Here is a 24268-nt window from a genome sequence, read left to right on the forward strand (position 1 = left end):
AGTAGCCTGGGGAAATCTTAATTAATTGGCCTGGAAAACTGGGTCAGAATTACTCATGAAGCTCCTCATCCTTTCCCAGAAGAGTATGTGACAGTGTGTCTTTTATATGGAAATCTTTGTACATATGTATAGACTTGGTATGGCCTTAATGCTGCAGTTAAGGATTTGTTTGGCTGCCACCTTAAGCAGCGTGTTAAGCAATCGCTTCCTTAATGTAACATTTTTACTTCTGACGGGACTCTTAACCTGGACTAACCAACTCCCCTTTGCCCCTTACTCTTCCCTTTTTTGCATGAAGTCATAAAAGTTATGGCAGTTATTTTTTGGCTTGTAAAAAAAAACCCTATTTCTGCAGTTTGAAGATGGAATGTAAAATTTCTGTGATACATGTATATAAAAATATATTTATTGAACCATCCATACACACATATCCATGCTGATTCAATGGAAAAAAAATTAAAGTTTTCTGTAATTTTCTCTGTGGTTAATCCATAGTTGTTGTTATTCAACCAACTTTATACGTACAACTTTTGATGTTTTGCAATTCCCCTATAAAGAAAACTACGTATAATCTGGAAGACATCATTTCACTTCAGACAAGGCTTTATGTCATTCATTCAGGAAGTATTTATTGATATGTGCACTACGGGAGATACAAGGATGTCTCAGACACAGATCCTGCCCGTCGGAGCTTACAGTCTAGGAGGGAGAGAGGACACACACACGGGACGCGCAGTCAGAGCCGTGTCGCAGTGGGATGGGTCTGGCACTGGGTACACAGAAGGCAGGGGTGAGGAGGGGTCAAGGAAGCTGAGAGGCCACCGAAATCACCCAGGTGAGGAGGAGAGATGTGAAAGATGGCTGAGGTAGACTGACAGGACTCAGCTGGACACTGGGTGCGGGCAGTGGGGAGAGGGGAGCAGGCGGCCTGGACATGGGTGGGCAATGGCATGAGCTGAAGGAACGGCCGAGTGGGTCCGTGAGAGGAAATAAACATTGGCACACGAAATCCTCCCGCACTGACACAAGCCCCCCAAGACACACTGGGCGCCGTCAGAAAGAAATGACTCATCACTCAGACCGGGGACAGGAGCGCCTCCAGTGACCGGTGACTTCCTCCCTCCTCTGCCCATCCCTTTCCCAACAATTCTCACCACCATGAAGTGTCCCAGCGCCGAAACCTACTCGGTTAGGCCCTACCTCTAGGCATGCGCCCCTCGGGAAAGTGACAACCAGAGTACACTGATTCACCCGACCACAGCAGTCACCCTGTAGGGCCGCTTGTGCACGGCCCGTGCCTTCCGGTGGGGCCCAGGGGTCAACTCCTCGGTCCTTGTCCTCTAGGAGCCGGCATTCTCATCATGTAGTAGAACAGATGCCGGTCACACTAACTCTGGGTCGAAGTTTTTAGCTAAGAGAAGGCATAAAGTACTCCCAGGAACACATGTTTTCTTAGCAGTCCAGACTGGGACAGACTATCCGACAGGAGGGACAATGTGAAAGGGAAGAGGAGGGGAATGGATTGGTTCCTCACTTCGAATTCTGGCCACATCAACCACCAAATCGAGTTCCCCACTCCTGTTGCAATCTCTTTTCTCTTAGGGGGAAAAAAATTAGTTATTGAACTGGGTCTTCAAAAAAATGACTTGGATGGCAAGGAATCTGCACAGGGGCAAAGCAGGTGCAAGTCCATCTTCAGGGAAGAGAGGCACTTGGAGCCACGGAGTCAGCAATGCTGGCTTACGAGAGGAACCAGAAGTAGTGCAGAACGGCCGGAGCATCGCCTCCACGAAGAATGGGAGAAATCACTGGAAAGGAAGGTTAGGACCCTGAGACTACATGGCACTGCCAGGCACTGAGCAGGGTACATGCCTAAGACCAGATGGCTGCCCCTTAGGAGCTTACAGTTATAACAATACAAGGTGGAAAAAGCACCACAATGTACAGAATGTAAATGCTGACAGATTCAGGAGAAAATTACAGCTGAGTTTCAGCTATTAACACATTAGGATACCCAACAGCTCTCTGACAGCTAGTAGCACACCCGTCCCTGGGGGGCGCTGTCAGCATCCCTAGACAAAGGGCCCTGGTGGCGGTGGGCATGGAGAGCTCTAAGGAGACAGAGAAAACCCAGGAGTGCCAACTGACTAGGCCGAAGGCCCTGGGTGAGCGTGTAAGACGTGGCTCCTTCCTTCCCCCACCTCCCAACCTTCACCAGCTCGGGCTTCCGGGGCCGAACCTCGGGCAGACTAGGCATCTCTCTGAAGGCGCTTCACGTTACTTTTACAAGCCGATCTAGGACTCCGTACTAACACGCAGATTCTCCGCGCCACCTGTATCTTTTGGAAAGTGAAGGGGTTGTACAAATCATTTTAGTCCTTTCTAGCACTGACTTTCTATGATTCAAAGAAGTCTAGGAGCCTCCTGTCCCTTGTGATAATAACAGAATGGAGATTAAGGAAACATTCTATTGTTTCACATTTAAAATTATGATTTTTCCATATAAATCACAAGTGATTCCAAAACCATCAGCTAAGTTCCACCTCCCACTCTTCTTCAACTTCTAACATGTACATAGCTATGTGAATTTATTTTTAACAAGGTATCTTTTACATAATTTACTTAAGTGTGCAATGAATCTTTAAAGAAAGGAAGTCCTTTTCTTCTCCCTACTTCCTCATACCAGCTTCTTGGTAGGTCTTCATTTAAAAGGGCCAAATTAGTATATATATCACACAAACATTTAAGAATTTAAGCCAAACCTAAAATCAAATAGTGACATCAAAGTTTGGGGAAAGTTTCAGCAACCAAAATGGTTAATTATAACAATATTTAAAACTGCTTATATCCAGATTAAATGAAATATGATCGTCCCTGTAGTTACTACCAAAAGTATAAGCAAACTTCCTATTAAGTGGGTTTGTGGGGGCAAAAAAAAAAACAAGCAAGCAAACGAAAAAACTTGTTAAAGAAATTCAATAGTGAATTTTTGGTACACATCCCTTAATTTCCTTTTTTCTTTTCTTTTTTTTTTAAGAAAATAAGACACATTGGACAGACACAAGTCCCTTAGGGAATCTGTGACACCGGCCACACTTCGAAGTACTGAACACGTATGGACTTCTGTGGTTGGCTAGGTTACATGCTATGGAAGTTAACAGTGGAACCGACTTCTAATACTATTGTCTTCTCACAGGGAACTATTGTTAAGAAACAAAAACAAAACAAAACAAACCCACTACCAAGTTCAAGTGAAAATCAGGTAAACTGTCCAAGGTTTTCAAAACAAGTCACATACTCAAAAGGCAAACAACCTTGATTCTACGCCATACACTAGCGAAAATCAAAACTAAAATGGGACAGTGGCTTTAGGCCATCTCTAATCAGCTCTTCATTCATTCAGACCACGATGAGAGACTATTTCATGGAAGCATGAACCACGCAGGCTAAGTTCAGCACCATCCTGAGCTACGTACAGATTCACTAAAAAGAATGTAAATAAAAGTTGTATCTCACATATGCCACCATTTTTCCTTTAGTCTAGTAAGAGTTCACAAGCCTGTCTATGGTCCCCAGAACTTTTATATCCACAGCACACAAATACAAGTCCCAAGTTTTACTGCCTTACAACCAGAAATCCTTCCGTAATTATCTAGAACCGCATGGCCAATTACTTGATCAGCAACTTTAATCTACAACCTCATCCCACACAAGACACTGCTAGGTTGCTAATGTATTCCTTAAGATTTCTAAAACATTTGTGGAAGACTACCTTAAGTGTCCAATGCCCCTTTTTGGTATACTAGGCAGTTAGCTAGAACCTCATGTTCAAATAAATGTTGAAGTCGCTTCTTGCACAAGGTTCAAAATTGCTGAACTAAAAGGAGAAGCCCCTGCAGAGATTCTAAGTAACAAAAAAAAAATACAACTTCAATATAAAAGATATCTTTAGATCAGTAGATTTGACAAATGCAACCATTTACATAAAAGAAATAGGCCGCTCAGCATAAACAATGGTCTACAAATTTAAACCTCATAGAAAGATCATTTCCATATAGATTCTAACAAATGTTTTCTATAAAGTGCCTCATTTCCCACTAACTCATTAAAACCATCAAGGGTTTTCAAATAAACTTGTTCACAAAGGAAAGGACGGAGGAAAAGGACTAGAGGACGGCAACTGTAAGCATGAAGCACAACTGCTACAAACTCACCTGGGTCACGTTCTAACAAAAACTAGTTATCATCCACATCGGATTTCAAGATTGTACTAAATGTATTATTAATCCAGGTAAGAAAATAACCTAAGAACAAAGTCATTATTAGGGTGTTACCAAACAGTCTGCAAGTCAAAAGAAGTCCTATTAAAAAAATAAAATCAATGTTTGCTATATCACTACTCTAAAGGACACGGAGAACAAAAATGCTAACTAACCTGGCTAAGAATGATTTATAGACTCTGGTCTCTTTACTGTAGTAATTTCATGGTCATGTCCTATTAACGTCATTCAAACGGAAACAGGAAGGCCTATTGGTTCTAGAGAAAAAGCATCCGTTTGGGAGGCCAATCTGCTCCTTGCTGCAGGGATGGCTTGGGGACCTAGTCCTGTAACTGATCTGATGCCATTTCTTCTTTATCTATTGCTTTGGGGGAAACTCCCTAGCTCACAGAGTGGTGGAAATTAATTTTCCAACCTAAAACTCAAGTGCAATTCAACTAACGCTACGGCAGTAACCTACTCAAAGTCAGTTTTGGGATTATCCATTTATTACTGCTCCCAGCAATAGCTCAAAAAGTTGAGAACACAGGAATACACAAGTAAAGCCCAACCTCACCATAAAAGAAAAGTATTTTTTTATGTCGCCAGATGTATTCATTTTCAACAGGTCTTAAAAGGCTAAGATGCACACTGAACCAAACCAATCTTGCCCAGTCAGATGCAAGGTAAGTAAACTGGTGAAGGGCATTAAGCTCAGTGGGAAAGAACTATACTCTGGGCCATTCTTACAGATGAAAAACTGTATTTTAAAATCTGAAAGGTTGAATGTGATGAGCGGATGCTGCACACAGAATAATCTCGCCTTGATCTATTTTATTTTACTTTAACTTTCTACCTGTGTGACCACATGTACCTCCTCTATGGTACCATGTTTATTCCATCAGCACAACTGTGAGCAACGACGTCAGGGTTTCTAACAGTGTCAGCCATGGTGCCAAATCACACTCATAAAAAAAGTCCAATGCTAGTCAAAACTCCACACTCACGCAAATTCTAATTAGTCAAAATTACTGAAGCAAACTTGTTTTCTGAGATCATGCAATAACTCCCTGCAACAAGTTACAAGCAGCATCTAGCATACTGCCGCCCGTCCAAAACAATTTTATTAGGTATTTTATTGTAGTTCTATTACAAAATTTTTTAAAACCACACAGTTGGCACAAATGAAGGAAAACGAGATTACTTACAAGAGATGTTACTATAATTCCTGAAGAGAGAACTATTTGCTGATTCATTTACTTTCAAAGCAATGAGTCTTCAACTCCAGCTGCAGTCCCCACCGCCCCGCCCACCATGCATCGCAGGAGGGCTACCCAGGTTTTTGTGTAGATTCGTTTTTTACAGAACACGTGACATCGCTGGCCCCACCCACTGAACGACAGCTGCAGTGTCCCCCGCCACACACCCGGTAATCTCACACATTTCCAAGGTCCTCTAGGAGATAACCGCCCCAAACGGAGCACCGCTGCGTCTGGTTAGTGCCTCTAACCCTCTGAGCAGGAAGAACTCTCATTCTGAAATGTATGCTTCAGTACTCACTTGTGAAAAATGATTTCTAGGTTATCCATAATATGACCTTATATTTACTGCAAAAATAACTCAGGCTAAGTATTTTTTTTTCTTTCCACCCCAAGCTTAATATAAGCTACAGAAGTACAAGCTGAAATTTCTTTTAATTATCACTGGCCTGGGCCAAATTGAGTGGTTACCAAATAACAGTTTAAACTGACCCCCAAAACAGCCACGTGACTCAGTTATATAAAGTTTCTTTATATGAAAGAGATGCTGCCAACTTTCAAATATTTATGGTACTGAGGACTGATAACATCAAATTTCATTTTATTTTAAGACTACACCCTTCAGCAAGCCTAGTTTCCCAGTAACAGATAAACACTCCTGTGCCTACTCACACTACCCTCAGACAGCAGCCCTAAAGATGAACACTGTGAAGAAAATAAATAAGTTACATTTGACAACCTCATTGCCCTTCCATTAGCAATGACAAGATATCACACAAAGGCTTGCTTCACAAGTGTGTAAACAAAACCTTCACCCACCTCACACACAGCACTCAACAAACACCACGCTATGTAAAACGAGCATTACTCTATACTGCCAGGTTAAATTTTCTTCCAGAAATATTTTAATAAAAATTGGCCATTTCCAAAAAGCACCCACTGCATGCCCATCAATAAAAGAGAACCATTAACAAAATAGAAAATTTACCATATGGCTATGATTTAAAGGAAAACAACTAGCAGACACTCAAGCACATCAGCAAAGTCCAATATTAAAATCGCATTCTTTCTTATGGGCTGATTAGAATTCTGAAGATGCCGAAATAAAATGCAAAACTATTTAAGTCAACGGACCTCTACAGAAGCATCTGTCCTCAAAGGCATTCCAGTTTGAGACTCAGTTTCAGAATAAGGCATAACAAGTGAACAGAAGATGTACAGAGTGAAAAGAGGGACTCTACCGTTCCCAACACACTCTGAACCTGGGGGCAGAAACCGATCCAGACTTTTTAAATTAGTCTTCTTTAAAACAACTGCCAGGGCTGGAATCAAAGATAAATAGAAGGCACAACAGTTTTGCTCTAGTTTTGTGTTATTCAGATTCTGGTTTTGGTATTTTGTTTGTTTTTACAAATACAAATTAAACATGAGAAAAAACTCTACTTCAAAAAACCTAACAACTCAAAGAAAAGTGTTATCAGTTGCATTCTAGACATTTAAAACCTATCTCCATTTATCAACAGTGGATTTTAGAATCATTTTGTGATCTTACATTAAAAGAAAAAAATTTCACTAACACCTTTTATTCAGTTTTTAACCACACCAGAGACAATCAAAATTGTCAATTTTTCCAATGGCAGTTTCTCCACAGCAGAAGGTAGTCATGACTCTCCTAAGAAGAAACAATTTCGGTTTTTCCTGCCTTCAAAATGTTTATCAAATCTTGTATTTCTCAAAGGCTTTGAAACACATAGAAAATAAGAAATATCCCAATGAATAAAACATACCAAATGTCAGTAATAAGCAAGACACATTACTTTGGGGAAATGGCTGTTAAAAATAAAAATCCAGTCTATATATGCAAAGTAAAGCAAGGAAATTCAGTCTTTTTTTTTTCTTCTTTTAAAATCCATTTTTCCTAAAATATCATTCCACAAAATTGGAAGTGAAGGACTGAAAGGTGAGGCGAGGGGAGGGGACACACACCATTAACACGAAAAGTAAAATTGTACAAACTGAAGCAGTTTATGAGAGACCAGGGTCATACTGCAAGACACCAAAGGGCGGTCGAAGAAATTCACCGTTCTGCAGGAGTGGACGTTGGCACTGCTGCGTGACCGTCGGCAGAGAGCAATTCATTGCCTGGGAGCAATTGCCCTTCCCACTCCGAATCCCGGCTTCTGCACCATGCCTCCGCGCGGAGGGCCTCTCATTGCACCGCCCAGCCCGCCTCGAGGGCCTCCGGGTCCCCGCAGGCGGTTGTCTCGCCGGTCCCCCTCCCGGGCGGCTCGAGTCTTCTTCTCTTCCACGTTCAGACGGACCTCACCTCTGAACATGATGGGCTATAAGAGTCAAGGTGAGAAGACTTACACAGTGCTGACGGGCTACCAACTATCAAAGTTAAAACAAGGCTATTATATAAAGAACCAGCAGCTTATAAATCACTTTCGCTCTCAGGGTTCAATTTTCATCTCAAACTCAGAACACGTAATGTCCCCATTAACAAGTACATGGAAAGGTGGTCAGGTGTGCAGGGGACGCGGGCTAGTTCAAAAAGGCCATTTCAGCAGCACAACAACACAAGGAATCCCCACTGTACTTATTAAACACTGTTTTCCCACAGAATTCCATAAACAGAATATGAGAACTGCCGCCTTCTCTATGGACTGCAAGGCTCAGAATAAAACCCCATCATCACCTAATGTGAAAAGTTCGTGCTGTACATGTTTATACAAAGTACACACATGTCAAATGCATCACTAACTTCATCTAAATTTAACTTTCACAAAATGCTATTGGCCTTTAAAGAATCTTGAAAAATACTGAAGACAATAAAGAGAATATTATCTTATTGAAAAGAAAAAGAAGATACAAATACAACCACACTAAGTCACTGGCCACCTTTTTCGCCCAACAGAGTAGGAAAAAAGGGTTATTACTCCAGACTCCGACAACCTCGGTACACCCCTCACTGGCACTCACTGGTTTTCTAACTGAAATACTGTTTAAAATCAGTATCTAACAGTACTTACTATGCAGATAAGTGCTCCATATGCTTCACATTTATTATCTCATTTAATTGTCACAGCAACCCTCTGAGGACTGTTGTTATACCTGCTTTACCAACTAGCAGACCAGGGCCAGGGAAGGTGAGGGACTCAGCTCGAGGGTCACAACACCCGTGAGCGATGGAAGAGGGGCGCAAACTGGGCCATCCTGACTGAGGGGGGCGTAAGCTCTGAACCGCTCTGCTACGCTACGGCATGGCAGACACCGTGGTCACCAGGCTAGTGTAAGCTACTTCTGCACTCACAAAGAGTTGACGAAGGGACTCCCACCAATACAATACAGAGAGGAAAAAAAAAATCAAGCTACGTTTAAAGTTACCAAAATACAAAGGAGTGACCTGAAATGTACATGTAGAAGAGTCTTTTTTTGAACTCTAATTTATATTTTAAATTCTGATGAAATATATATTTATACATTTATAAATGTATGTATTTTATTTAACATTTAACATAATATAAATATTTGTCTATGCACACTATACAAATCACTTCACATGCAATTTGAAGTGCTGTTCCAGGCAATGTTCTGGATTAAGCGGGAAAAATAACATTGCATTAAAGCCTGAAAGATGAAGGTGAGAGAGGCTGGGGCTGAGGATGTGCTCAACATCGTGACAGAGGACATCGCTGAGGAGGCACCCCGGGGGCAGAGGCGACCCGAATGGGAAGGTGTCGGAGAATGGGGACCGTTCTCACGGCCCCTCTTGTGAGAACTTCTTCACCTCAAACACTTCTTATGGATAAAGACACCACGGCTTACCCACATTCCTTAAAAGAAACAAGCCCCTTATCTTGGACAATTAACTAAGAAGCCAATGATCAAGTCTGACCTCCTCTGGCCCAGTGGCAGTATCACACTCTGTAAGGACACAAAGAAGTCGAGGCTGCCCCAGACAGGCTGGCCAGCCACTGCACCCACTGCACCCACTGCACGCTCCCTGAGGGGCCCACCCACAAAGCCCACTGGAGATGTCTGGGTTCAGTGTGCTGTGGTTTGGGTGAGAGAAGCCACTGTCCTCTCATTTCTCAGTGTTGTGCAGGAGACACTTCACAAAACTAGTGACTTCAGTGTGCACACCTCACTGGCACTCTGGATAATGCACGCCTGCAGATTAAGGCTCACACCATGTTATGACCACATTAAACTTTGCAGTATAGTTGTAAACACTGTGGAGAACCTCTGGGAAATAATGATCTACAGCATTTCTATTACATGCTTTAAAAATGTGTAGTTTTAGCCCTGGCTGGTGTGGTCCAGCGGATTGAGCACCAGCCTACAAACCAAAGGGTCACTGGTTCAATTCCCCGTCAGGCTACATGACTAGGTTGTGGGCTAGGTCCCTGGTAGTGGGCATCCAAGAGGTAACCACACATGGATGTTTCCCTCCCTCTCTCTTTCCCTCCCTCCCCCTCTCTAAAAATAAATAAATAAATCTTTTAAAAATGTGTAGTTTTAATTTGCAGAGATTGGAAGCAGATTAGTGGTTGCCAGGGGCTGGGTAGTGAGGATATGGGGAGACTGCTGAATGGGGAAGGTGCTCACTACTGGTGGGAATGTGAGTAACGAGGTAGGCAATGGCTGTAAGACAGTCAAGTGTTAACAGACGCCACTGTACTGTTCTAGCCTTCTCCGTGGGGGGCGGGGAGACCGCCTCATAAGTTATAAGAATGTCTAAGCACTGCACTGTATACTTCACAATAAAGAATATCAATGATAATGGGAAAAAGTTTAAAAAGAAACAAAACCACTTTTTTAAAAAAAAAGTAAATAGCCCTGGCCAGTGTGGCTAAGTTGGTGGGAGCATAGTTTAGTAAACTGAAAGGTCTTGGGTTTGATTCCTGGTCAGGGCACATGCCAAGGTTGCGGGTTCGGCTCCCGGTCCAGGCACACCCTATCCCGGTCTGGGGAACCAGATCGACGTTTCTCTCTCACATCAATGTTTTTCTCCCCGTCTCTCCCTCCCTTCCCCTCTCTCTAAAAGTCAATGGGCATGTCCTTTGGTAAGGGTTAAAAAAGAAATCAAAAATAAAATTAAGATGGCTATTTTTATGTGAATTTTACATAAATTTTTTTAAAAGTGAGAAGTTTAAGATCCCACACCAATCTCAGTAAATTAACAATTATTTAACCCTCTGTTCCTCTGTACTACAAGTGCTACAAAAAGTGCCATTTGCTAATGAAAGATGTGAGAGAAGGAAGAGTTCTTTAGGAACTGCACAGTAAAACGAGCCTGATTCTACAAATCCCTCTGTAATCAGACCAACAGTTTTGTTAGTAGAAGTGGCTCCAAGCTGGGTGACTCCAACACCAGACAATGTATAGAATAAAAGAAGTCCCTGATAGTTATAGCCCAGCCAGCAGTTTTATACCAAGACCGCCCAGGGCAAACAGGCTCTTAAATTACCTTAAAGGTAACATTGTATTCCACGTTCTACACCAGAAGCCATCACCAAGAAATGGAATTTGCATAAATCTCAGTGCGCTGGTAACTATTAGTTATTTATTTCTCACCATTCACTCATCGAAAACTAAGTTATTTAGGGCAGGAACTTTGTTGTTCTAAACCCCCGGGCAGTCCTTTTGATACTGATGGCCAAACGGGACAGAACCTGTCGCCCAAACACGCTGGAATAAATTGTGCTTCACAAAGGAGGTGGATGCAAAGAGCCAACACACATGCTTGGTTTTTAAAAAAAAAAATCAACATAAGACACTGCTTACCCTGTTGCTAAGAACCTTTTGAACAGGCTCAGAATCATCGAACACAACGAAGCCAAAGTTGGGTAACTTCCCACCACTGTTGATGCGCAGCTCCACCACATTCCCGTAATCTGCAAGGGAAATACACATTCTCCAGTAACTCACCGGGACAGTTCTTTGAAAGATGACGTGCACACTACCCAATATGACGTGGCTACAGAGCACGTGAAATATGGCCAGTCACTGGCATTATGTGTAAAAAACACACGATTCTAAAAGCTGAGTATAGAAAAATGTATACCGTCCCTTATATAGTTTCACATGTTGAAATGGCAGTTTAAATGATTACATGTGTGACTCATCTTCTAGTTCTACCAGGGCGTGCTGCATTAGATGAACCTGGTGTTTACAACTCATGCACCTACTTTGAAAGAAATCTTTAAGCTCTGACTTATCCACGTCATGAGGCAGATTGCCGATGAAGAGCTGGTGACTGTCGGGGTGTCTCACAGTTCTCCGGGGCTCGACGTCACCTTGCTCACCAGCCTCACGGACTGAAGACAGAACAAAAACAGAAATGAGAGATGAAGACACCTTTCAGTGACTATTCCATTCAACTGCTTTCTTTTTACCATAAATACATGTAATTCCACCAACCCCACAATTTTTTTTAAGGAAGCAAGCATTAAGCACCTCCCCGCCAAAAAACAAGTTCTCACCCCAAACCCCCCAAACTAGGAAGTCACCCTTCTGTGCTCTTACGTGGTCTAGGTCCCCTCTGGGGAGGAATATTTATCCGCTGTTCTCGAACCCTCTGATCCCGCTGAGGCCTCTGCGGTGGAACCTGAGATTCAGGCTTGGACTCCGGGCGAGGCTGAAAAATTTGTAAGTTAACTTTTGTGTAAAAAAAACAAGCAAGCTTCCTTTTCTCTCGTGGTTTTTAATATTTTTAAATATATTTTATTGATTATGCTATTACAGTTGTCTCATTTTTTTCTCCCCTTTATTCCCCTCCGCCCTGCACAGCCCCTCCCTCCCACATTCCTCCCCCCTCCCCACTTCATGTCCATGGGTTGTACATGTAAGGTCTTTGGCTTCTCCATTTCCCATACTATTCTTAACCACCCCCCATCTGTTTTGTAGCTACCATTTATGCTTCTTATTCCCTGTACCTTTCCCTCCATTCTCCCTCCTGCCTCTCCCCACTGATAACCCTCCATGTGATCTCCATTTCTGTGAATCTGTTCCTATTCTAGTATTTGCTTAGTTTGCTTTTGTTTTTTAGGTGTGGTTGTTAATAACTGTGAGTTTGTTGTCATTTTACTATACATATTTTATATCTTTTTTCTTAGATAAGTCCCTTTAACATTTCATAAATTAAAAGCTTGGTGATGATAAACTCCTTTAATTTGACCTTATCTGAGAAGCACTTTATCTACCCTTCCATTCTAAATGAAAGCTTTGCTGGATAGAGCAATCTTGGTTGTAGGTCCTTGCCTTTCATGACTTGGAATACTTCTTTCCAGGCCCTTCTTGCCTGCAAGGTTTCTTTTGAGAAATCAGCTGACAGTCTGATGGACACTCCTTTGTAGATAACTGTCTCCTTTTCTCTTGCTACCTTTAAGATTCTGTCCTTATCTTTACTCTTGGATAATGTAATTATGATGTGCCTTGGTGTGGCTTCCTTAGGTCCAGCTTCTTTGGGGCTGAGCTTCTTGGACTTCCTGGAAGTCTTATTCCCTTTGCCAGATTGGGGAAGTTCTCCTTCATTGTGTTTTCAAGTAAGTTTTCAATTTCTTGCTCTTCCTCTTCTCCTTCTGGCACCCCTATGACCCGGATGTTGCAATGTTTAAAGTTGTCTTGGAGGTTCCTAGTCCTCTCCTCATCTTTCTGAATTCTTGTTTCTTCATTCTGTTCTGGTTGAGTGTTTACTTCTTCCTTCTGCTCCAAACCATTGATTTGAGTCTTGGTTTCCTTCTCGTCACTGTTGGTTCCCTGTACATTTTCCTTTATTTCACTTTTCATAGTCTTCACCTTTTCCTCTATTTTGCGACCATATTCAACCAATTCTGTGAGCATCCTGATTACCAGTGTTTTGAACTCTGCATCTGATAGGTTGGCTATCTCTCTCTGTCGCTTAGTTGTATTTTTTCTGGAGCATTGATCTGTTCTTTCATTTGGGCCATTTTTTTTATCTTGACACACCTGTCACGTAGTGAGGGGCGGAGCCTTACGTGTTCACCAGGGCGGGGAAACCCAGGTCGCTGCACTGTGACACTGTATGTGGGGCAGGGGTTCTAGAGGGAACAATGGCATTTGCTCCAGTCTCTGCCCGATTTCAGTCCCTTCCCCCGCTTCCCACAAGCAAACTGGGCCCTTCTGGTGCTGATTCCCATGTGGGTGGGTTTGTGTCCGTTCTAGGACCCTGTGGGTCTCTCTAACAAACTCTCCTGTGAGGCTGGGAGTTTCTCCCGCTGCTGCCTCAACCCCCACAGGAGTTTTCAGTCAGAGGCTTTGAGGCTTTATTTCCCCATGCTGGGGCCCTGGGTTGTGCGGTCTGTCTCGCTCCCCAGTTGTTTCACCTCGTTTATCTGCATGTCAATGTGGGACCGACCGGTCCACCAGCCTCCACCCCTCCTACCCACAACAGTTCCCACATTGTCTAAACCTCTATGAAACTTCATTACTCAAAATACAAGTAAATTTGTCTTAATACAAGCTCACTGAGTTCTCACCTGGGAAGCTGGGACTTTAACAACATGAGGTGGAATCCCAGTAACTGGAACAGCTCCACTGGGTGGAAGGTTCTTGCTGGTCACAGATGCCCAGGAAAACGTCTAAGGTAACAGAACATCAACACCAGCTGATTACACCGTATGTCAGAACAACGTAAAAGCTATGAGCTCCTGATTTCTTGTACATAACACATGCCTTGCACTTTCATAGGCAGGACAGTTTATAATCCTGACATTCCATCCTCCCCCCACTGTCAAATTCAGCACTAAAATTCCTTAGGACTGCTACGATCCAGGACGAACACTGATCCAGTCACACCAACTGTAGAATTACCTTAAACACCTACCTTTCAATCCATATAAAAAAAATCACTGTTATTTTAAATCCTGTTATTTAACTCTTAATTATCTTCCTTCCAATCTCCACTACCAGGACCCTAACCCAAAATACATGATCTCTCCCCAGAATCCCTACAATAGCCACCTCCCAACTACTACTCACCCATTCTCTATCCAGCCAACTACTTTTCTACCTGTCAGCTAAAAAAATCTGTTTCTTTTCTACTTACTTACTTATTAGCTAAAGGAGAGGCCAAGAACCCTACCCACTTTACAGACAGTTGCCACACCTAGAACAATGCCTACCACAGAGGCACCTGGATGAACTGTCAGATGCGCGCGTGCACGTGCACACACACACACAGTGTTGTAACAACTCTGACCCCATAAATACGGCACTAAAAGATATTCCTTCACAGAGTTTCAAATGTGAAAGTTCTGTGAGTTAGTTAACATCACCCTGATGTGACTTAGGGGTAACTGAAAAGCTTAAACATTTTGAAATCAGGTATTCTAATTAGAAAAGTAGTTCTATTTCAGCAGTATGCTTCTACTCCTATAAAGTTATCCTTAAATACATTTTTTCATAGAAAAAGGCAGGCAAGTCTGTTGTCTCATTATTTTTTGAAGCTACGTAACCACTTGTTTGTTATAAGAAGAACGTAATAATTTGCAACTTAAAAGATGAGGGTTGTTAATAGGCTAATAAAATAGCACCTGACATTTCTGGTCTAAAAAGTATTCAAGTTTCCTCAGAGGGTGAAAAAATGTACTTTTGATCTTATAAAGCAATGTGTATCTTCTTATCTGAGGCATGACTCAATGTGTAAGAAATTTCCCTGAACCACCAATATGGAAATGCACCTACACAAGTCAACCAAGCAATAATAAGGAAGAGAGATTTCAAAAATAAACCGGAAACAGAATAAAAACGCAGACGCGCTGCGCACCCTCAAGTCTTCCTGCGCCGTCGGGGCTATGTCTGCAGGCGCTGGAGAAGAGCTCTTCTGCGCATCCTCGGGAGCGGCCTCCTCCAGCGCTGGCTCACACTTTTCCTCCTGGATCTCAGACACAGGCTCCTGCTCCGGCTCCGGTTCGGGGTCAGGCTCCGGTTCAGCAACAGGTTCCTCCAAATGCTCTTCCAAGTCATTGCTTTAACAGGAAAATTTGAGGAATATTATTCTGCCTCCATTGACTTCACAAGAAATTCCCAAGTATCATTAACTACAGAAACCCAAACCCTCCAAAAGATCTAAGAAACACATGTCTGAGTATGAGCAAATCTTAACTGTAGTTAGATTAGCTCAATGCTCATAAGCAAATGCGTCAAAATGAACCAGACCAGTTTCTCAGTTAGAATCCCAAAACTATTACAATTTACCTCTCACACATCACAAAACTCTAACAAGCTGTGAGGAGGGGGAAGGGCAATGGAACCGTTCGGTGGACACAGTCCCAGTTCTGGAGCTGAGCTGTACAACCCTGTGCAGACAGCCAACACCACCACACAGTGCACTTACAAGTGTTAGGAAGGTAAACTGTGTTATGTGGTTTTACCATAAAAAACCTCTCATAACAAATAGAAGAAAAACAACATTAATTATGATTCAGAATAATTCTTAAACATCCACATAAAATCAGTTTGTTAAAGCCGTAGGTGTTTCCCCCCCTGAAATTCTAATTCAGCACATCTGTGATGTGACAATAAATCATTTCCAACCTGCAAGCCAGGTAGGCACTGTGGTTATTTCATTAGTACACCTTGAGAAACATTTAAAAATATCCTTTAAGTATTGAATGTTAATATTACTAGTATCACATGGGAACAGTTTATTAATTTCTATTCCTATCAAACACATTTCTATTCTAGTTGCAGGTTAAAACACAAAAACAAATACCTAAGATACTGTCATGCATTTACTGTCTGAATTACTTAATGAAATTCTTTACTGCTGCAAATCATGCCTGAATTTCTATCAATTTATGCTTGATCTCTAAATAAGTCCTTGTATACTTTATATCCCCCCCAAAGCACTTAATGCAGTGGCTCGATGTGCTAATTACTCTGTAAGAAATTCCAACTCTTGCCCTGGCTGCTGTGGCTCAGTGGATTGAGTGCCGGGCTGCAAACCAAAGGGCATCAGCTCGACTGGCGGTCAGGACATGTGCCTGGGTTGTGGGCCAGGTCCCCAAGTAGAGGGGCACAGGAGAGGCAACCACACACTGATGTTTGTCTCCCTCTTTCTCCTTCCCTTTCGCCAAAAATATATAAAATCTTTTAAAAACAGAAATCCCAACCCTTTTTCATTTACCACCCAGAAAAAACTAAGCCAAAAAGTAACTGAAGATACTATGTAAGTAGTCCTTATACAGTAGATTATATGAAAGATTATAGATTTTTTAAGCTCAAAGATACCAAAAGTGAAGCCTTCCTATTGGGGAATTATCATTACTTTCTTAGATAAATCTAAGAACACAAGACTGCGCTCCAAGAAAGAGAAAGACCAGACAACCCAACTCTCACGCAGCTCCAGACAGACGAAGTTCTCCTTACCCGACGGGCTGATCGTAGAAAGTTCCAGGATCATCAGGTGCCACCTCAGGTGTCTGCTGTCTTTCTTCAGGTTCCTCTACTTCTTCCTCAGACTCTTAAGTGAGAAAACAGATTTTAAACTAACACCACAATAGAAAGGGCAACAAAACAAGAAAAGCAGATGTACATTCAGTAAAATGATGGCTCAGCCTTTAAGGACAGAATGAAGGTGACTGTACTGTCAGGTCAAGAACATGGACTCTGACATCGCACTGTGAATAATCCAAAACAGGCTCTACCACCTGACTAGCCAGCTATATGATGGCACCAGGCAAATTCTCTGTGCTGCAGCGTCCTAGTCTATTAAATGGGAGCAACTCTACCCAAAGTACCTAACTATAAGGCTGTTGCATTGCACAATAAACATAAAATGCTTAGAATTTTATTGTCTCGCCATACACAAATTGTTCTGAAACAATCATTCACATGGGTCTCTTGTATTTCTACACATCTTGCAATTGAGGCAATGGCTATCCTTTGTTCCAGGCTATCTTTTAAGGACAGTTAACATAGCAAACCACCCCACCTCTGGAGGGAAAATTGTATGTCCCTCCCGAGCCACGTGCAGGCATGCTTACTGCCCATTCTCAAAGATTTGGGTCCCCTAAACTTAAGGTTCCATTCCTGTAATGCACCCTTGTTGCCATGCAGGTATCATTTGGACTTCAATGTCCCATGGAAACCGTGACAAAAAATGCTACTAGTCTTGCTGTAATAACCTGTCTACTTCTGACTTAGGGTTTTATGTGTTCTATCAATTCCCATGAAGCAGACTAACTTATTAGCTTCAACTAGGTTAAAAACTCAGGCCCTTCTTATGTCTTGACAAGCAGTAGGTATTAATGAAGAATATAGACTATAATGGAAACATTCAAGAAACCCATATTCTCTTTGTCAACTGATGCCACCAAAAAAATTTAGGCAAGTAACTTACCCTCCTGAGGCTCAGTGACAAAGCCACCGAAGACCTCATCTTGGTACCTGAAGATATCATTGTGGACGTAGAACTTATTTGCAACAGAGCCCTGCAATGCCAACAAAAAGTTTTTACTATTCAGCAGACTTTTAACAAGCCAAATCACCCTACACCAGTGGTTCTCAACTGAAGGTATTATTGACCCCCACTCCCCAGGAGCCACTTGGAAATATCTGGGGGCATTTCAGTTTTCTCAAAGGGCAATGCAGCAACTGGCGACTACTGAGTAGAGGGCAGGGGTGCTGCTAAGCATCCTCCAATGCACAGGACCGCCAGTCACAACAAAGACTTAACTCAGCCCAAAAATTAACACTGCCAAGGCCAAAAAGCCTGCTCCACATTATGGCTGTTAACAACTACACTCAAATACATGGCTTGCTTTAAATACTACCAGATGGATACCCAAAAATCAACAAAACTTTATGTAAATTCCACAGCCACACCTCACAGCATTTCTTGACCAATAAATACCCACTGCCAAATGTGAGAGCTTTCAACTCCCTAAATCTGTACCCAAGACTACTGATTCAAGCACTCAAGGGTATGAAAAGGTTTGCATACACCAAATCAAGACACTCTTGAGTCTAAATCCAAATATGTCAACTACTAGTTGGTTATTCAACTTCTAAGGCTGTTTCCTAATCTGTAAAGAGAAATACCACCCTATTCCGCAGAGCTCTGAGTATTAAATGAAATAGTTTGTGTAACAAAGCACTATACATACTAAGGTAATGTTAGATTCTTACTCTTTCATATCCCACACTGTCCCGTGCATATTTAGAAGTCCATCAACAGCTTTACACTGCAGATAACCTAAGCCTTCCTCTAAAAATCAAAACTAAAGTGACTTCATGTAATTTTTCAAAGACAATTCGGTTATTTTATATTCAAACAGTAAACTGACAGGGGTTTTTGATTCACGATCCTGAACAGAAAATTATCTTAAGAGTAATGCTTGAGAAAACATTTAATTAGCAAGTCCTAACTGAACCACCTCCACATGCTTATGTGCACAGGCCACCTGCCCTGGCTCAGTCCGGACCTACTGGGAAAACAGTGCACGTGCGGTTATTCCACATAAACTCATGGTCCCTCCACGATGAGCATGGTACCTAAAAAGAACCAGTGCTCCTTGAAGAAAACAGCTGATTCCAAGGCTGGGGCTGGAGCAGAGACAGTGCTAGGTGAGCCTGAAACACCCTGTGCCACGAAGTTACAAGTGCCCACATATGTTCATGTACACACACACAGAAGCCAGCTTAAAGAGGTTCACACTTAGCACATCTGGAACATTTTAGATATCAATTAAAGTGAGCAATGCATTAAACCCATTCAATAAACCAAGACTCCATGAGTGATAACAGAAAAAAGGCAAAGTTCTTCACAGCAGAATACCACCTAATAAACACAGACTGATGGAATAAGATAATCATCATTTGTAATCATCAGAGTAGCAGTTGGTTCCAGCACGAATCATCAATTAATGCAAAAACTAGTACCTAAGTTTGATGAAGAAGAGGGTATTTTCAGTCTCAAACAACCACCCACAATTTACTTACTAATGAGAAAAGCACAAACAGTAACTTCACAGTGGCAAAATCTGTTGACCATCACCTTAACTCAGTAATCAAAGTTAACATCAACGATGGTAAAGTCTGGCCAGCTGGCTCAGCTGGTGAGAGCACTGTCCGGATAATCCACAGTTGCAGGTTCAATCCCCAACCAGGGCACACACAAGAAACCAATGAATGTGTAAATAAGTGGAACAACAAAGCAATGTTTATCTCCCTCTCACTCTCTCTCAAATCGAATCAATAAATAAACCTTAAAAAAAAAAAAAAGACTAAATGAATCAAGAGCCTCCCTAACATGAAGCACTAAGACATGCAGGCGCGTAACCTAAACCTGACCACAAGTACCAGGCGACCCACACTGAGGCATTCTACAGTGTAACTGGATCAAGCTCTTTCAAAATACCAATGCCACAAGGAACAGGAGATTAAATAACTGATGCAGACAAAAGGAGAGTGAAGAGACATCATGGCCACACACAATGTGTAACCCTAGACTCAACCACGGGCCAGGGCAGGGCTTACTGTAAAGGACGTTATTGGGAAGAGGACCAAAATTTAAACATGGACCTCGGACTGGTAACTGTGCTACATCAACACTTCACGAATCTGCACTGCAGTGTGGAAGAGAATGCCTTGGTCTCAGAAAATGCTCAAGTTCTGGAGGATGACTAGGCATGGTATCTCCAACTCACTCTCAAGTGGTTCAGAATTTAAAATGAAATAGAAGACTCTTTAAAATAGAAAAATTATAAACCTGTGGACAAGTGTTGACAGTGACTCCAGGTAAAGAGTATGTGGGAGTTATTGTATTATTTTTACAACTTTTTCTATAAATTTGAAACTTCAAAATGAATCGTTTTTAAAGAGGTGTTTCTCTTCTCATACCTCAGGAGCAAGGACAAACGTCTGCATGAACCTTCTCAAAGCCTGATTGTTGTTGGAGAGCAACCCCATCACCTGGACCACCACGCCGTCATTCAGAGTGGCGTGGGCATCGACGTGGCGGATCTTAGTGTGGCAGTTGGTGAAGTTCTGGGACATCACTTTCCTATGGATTTCCTGAGGGATGGAGGAACAGGTTAATGCCTCACACTGTGCGCAATCTCCAACAACAAAAACTTCCCGACACAACACAAGTAAAGAGAATTTGCGTGTTTAATCACAAACCACACACACCCCATTCTGATCTATCTTTGTACAGAGAGTTTATCTGAGCCAAACTGATGAATATGCCAGGGAGCAAGAAGCCTTCGGTGTATACATCATACAGAATGAACAAATGCGACATCATAAGCGTTCAGTAACTGTATGAACCAAAGTTACCAAACACCTAAATTTCTACACAGGTGAGAAAACTGATCTTTAAATACCAGCACATCTGTTAAGCATGCATCTACCTCAGCTTCAGGGTCATTTTCTAGTTGCCCAGCAGCCCGCACGAAGCCCGGTATGCTTACTTTCTGTCCGTAGACTGCGTCTGCAGGCTTCCCATTCGAATCCAGGCCCCCATGGACGTAAGAAGAGTTCTTTCCATAAAATCTGTGAAACAGAAATGTAATTTACTTGTCACCCCCAAGCACTCTAAGACCAGGTGTTTCTTTTTCACGTTTGGCACCTAACTGCCTCAACGGCAGGCTCTTGGAAGCAGGAGTGTGCATTCTATTTCCTCTTTGTACGCAACCACAGAGTCGCCCCGAGCACCAGTGAGCACTGCTGGACGGGGACGGGTTTGGTCAGGGAGGCAGAACACTTCTTCTATAAGTCTGCAGGGGTCTGGGGCAGGATGATCATGGCGGGAAGGACCGCGTAAGCAAGTTCGCGTCAGGAAGGCCGCATGAAATAAAACCAAAGTTCCTGTTTTCAATCACAAAGAAAACAGGCGGGTTTGACATGAGAACATCTGTACTCTCCACGGACTTGGAGAGTCCTTCTGGACCTAAGAATAAACGTGAGAAATTCCCATTAAAACCCAGTAAACTCACCACGCAGGTGGGTTTTAGGAGTTGTTTTTAATAATTTTTGCTGGTGCATTACAGGCTATAATTCCCATACCTTTCACTTTTCTACTCAACTGCTTGTTTTCATTATAATTCTATCCTGGATCAGGAAAGCCAATGCAGGCTTAACCACACGACCACACTACAAGGATTTGATATCTGGGTTCCAAATAAACAATTTCTCCCAAGTAAGGCCATACGTGCCATCCTACACCCTGACTCCGCCTCCCCCAGCCTCCCAAAAGGGGGAAGCTCTGGGCCCACAAGACCCCAAGTACATCTTTATTTGTTGAAGTTATTAAAAGGCTGCACGTTAGCCAATGAAATTGGTTCACTACTGGCTGAGCTACTTTTCATTATATCTAAGATGTACCTCAGAGATGAAATCTGGGAACCAAAATGCCTTAGAATCAATTAACAGCAATGCTAACATATGAATATACCGTATTCTGCCATGCATAATGCATACCCAATGTTTTTGGCCCAAACTTTTAGGAAAATCTTTCATTTTCATTTTTTAATTCAATTTTTTATTTATTTACATTTAAAAACAAAACTGGTGATCATATTCCAGGGCATTACTTTGCATACAGATATCGTTATTGCTTTCTAGAGTTACACTTTTAATGCATGAGCATAAATAAAAGAATTAAAAACATTTCTGTAGACATGGAATTAGTACTACCCATGTATAATGTGCAAGTTATTTTTTCCCTCAAAAATCTGGGCAAAAAAAGTGTGCATTATACACCACAAAATACAGTACTTGGTTAGTTTCTTCCAACCCCAGCTCCTTTTTACATTCAAATTTACCTAGCTTCTACGGGCACAGAATAAAACTTTGACCTAAAACACAACAAAAAGGAAAAAAAAGTTTGGAGACTTTTTCTAGCAGTAACAGTTACACGAATACCAGCAAAATTTTTAACTCCTTAACATCTATCTTTATCTGCAAAATGAGGTTAACTCTCCCAGAATGCTTTACTAAAATGTTTTAGAAAAGATCAAAAGGAAATAGGTGAAAGTATTTTGGAAATTGTAAAGTCTTAAAAAGAGAGAATGAGATTGTCCACTTTCACAGGAAGGACTCAGAGATGATTTGTAAGGAAACCCTCCCACACTGCTGGTGGGGATGCAGAAGTGGTGCAGCCACTTTGGAAACCGTGTGAATTCTCAGAAAATTAAGAACAGACCCACCATACAACCCAGCAAGTTGAAAATACTTATATGTAAAGATATATATAGATACCCCTAAATTCACTGCAGCATTATTCACAATAGCCAAGACACAGAAACTACCTAAGTGTCCTTTGGTGGATGACTGAATACAGAAGAGGTGGTACATATATACAATTCAATACTACTCAGCCATAAAAAAGATAAAATGTTGCCACTTAAAACGACATGGACAGGTCTTGAGAGTGTCATCCTAGGTGAAGTAAGTCAGACGGAAAAGGACAAGAAGACAAGAACCACGACTTCACGCATATGTAGGATATATAAACCAAATAACAAACTCATAAAAGCAAACGTAATGCTGGTTACCAGAGGGTATGGGTGGGGAGGAGGATGGCAGAGGGGGTCAAACCCATAGCAGCAGAGGAGACTCTGGGTGCCGAGCACACAACGGAGTGCACAGGTGTTGCGTCACAACGCTGTACACCTGACAGTTACATAATGTCGTTATACAACATGACCCCAACAAATTTAATTTTAAAAAACTGAATACAGTAAAAGATATTTATAAATTATCTTTTGCATCTAATAATCATGTGTTATCCAATATGTAAGCTTGGTCCAAGTATAGAGGAAAAATAGTTCTTGTCCAGCAAACACACATTTTGGAATTTCTAAGAATTTTAACAAGTCCATATACACGTAAGAGTTATGTATAATGAACCACTGTTTATAATGGGAAATAATGAAAGCTATTCATCAGGGGATTCTCTGTGGATATTAAAATTACTGTGAAACTTGTATAATCCATGTAAAAAGACCCCAGATTATCAAATAAGCTAAAAGCTAGTACATTAAAATGTTTACATGCACACAGAAAAAGTTTTAGTAACTTTTAAACTAAAACTTTTTAAAACTGTGTAACTTTTAGTAACTTAAGTCCAATTCTTAAGTTTTATCTGTATATTCCATTAAAATGATACCATTTTAACCATAATTCACTGGCACGTATACAAAGCACCGCTATGCAGCAACCCTGCCAGGGGCGTGAGGAATGAGGCTCTGGAGGAGACGCGCCCACGTGCGAGGAAGCAGCCGCTGAGGGCGCAGGGGGGCCGCGTGCACCTGTGCAGCATGTCCGGGGCCTGGTTCAGCAGCGTGTAGTACTGTCTCACGAACTCCCGCCCGACCAGCAGGGGACTAGGCTTCTCCATAACCATTGCTTTGGTCAATTCAACCTGGAAAAGAAGTTAAATATGTTCAGCCAGAAAGACCAAGTATTACACAAAGGAAAAAAATGGGGAGAAGGTAACCATTTAGCTAAAACCAAATCCAAGTAACACTAGATCACTTCAGAAATTCCTGGTTTTAAAAAGAAATTATTACTATAAAAAGAAAACCCACAGACCAGGTGGGACTTTATACATTCAAATTTATTGCCATCAGCTAAACACTGGGGGGGAAAAGAAACACTACGAAGAATTCATCATTATTCCTGACACTCCTTTTCTGACACTAAATATGAGAACCTCACAGGCACGTATTTCCAGCACGCAACCTGTCCCAGTTTTCTTCAGAATGCTCCAGAGGT

At 41.9% G+C, this 24268-nt stretch overlaps 1 protein-coding gene across 3 annotated transcripts in view; it reads right to left on the bottom strand.

Moving 5' to 3' along the window:
- Positions 1–603: 603 nt before the first annotated feature.
- The window catches only part of G3BP1 (G3BP stress granule assembly factor 1), a 38112-nt gene continuing 14447 nt past the window's right edge, over positions 604–24268 (bottom strand). For all 3 annotated transcript variants that reach the window (XM_045830249.1, XM_045830248.1, XM_045830250.1), the window contains 11 exons: positions 23803–23915; positions 20962–21043; positions 20390–20563; positions 17889–17979; positions 16916–17009; positions 15312–15513; positions 14023–14124; positions 12050–12161; positions 11713–11841; positions 11309–11418; positions 604–7860 (listed from right to left, as the gene is read on the bottom strand). In XM_045830249.1, coding sequence (XP_045686205.1) covers positions 7654–7860; positions 11309–11418; positions 11713–11841; positions 12050–12161; positions 14023–14124; positions 15312–15513; positions 16916–17009; positions 17889–17979; positions 20390–20563; positions 20962–21043; positions 23803–23897 — 1398 coding nt within the window. In that variant the 5' untranslated portion in view covers positions 23898–23915 and the 3' untranslated portion in view covers positions 604–7653. The remainder of the gene's footprint in view (positions 7861–11308; positions 11419–11712; positions 11842–12049; positions 12162–14022; positions 14125–15311; positions 15514–16915; positions 17010–17888; positions 17980–20389; positions 20564–20961; positions 21044–23802; positions 23916–24268) is intronic.

Source organism: Phyllostomus hastatus, unplaced genomic scaffold, assembly GCF_019186645.2.
Source record: "Phyllostomus hastatus isolate PE091 unplaced genomic scaffold, TTU_PhHast_1.1 phas_contig_150, whole genome shotgun sequence".
Classification (NCBI taxonomy): domain Eukaryota; kingdom Metazoa; phylum Chordata; class Mammalia; order Chiroptera; family Phyllostomidae; genus Phyllostomus; species Phyllostomus hastatus.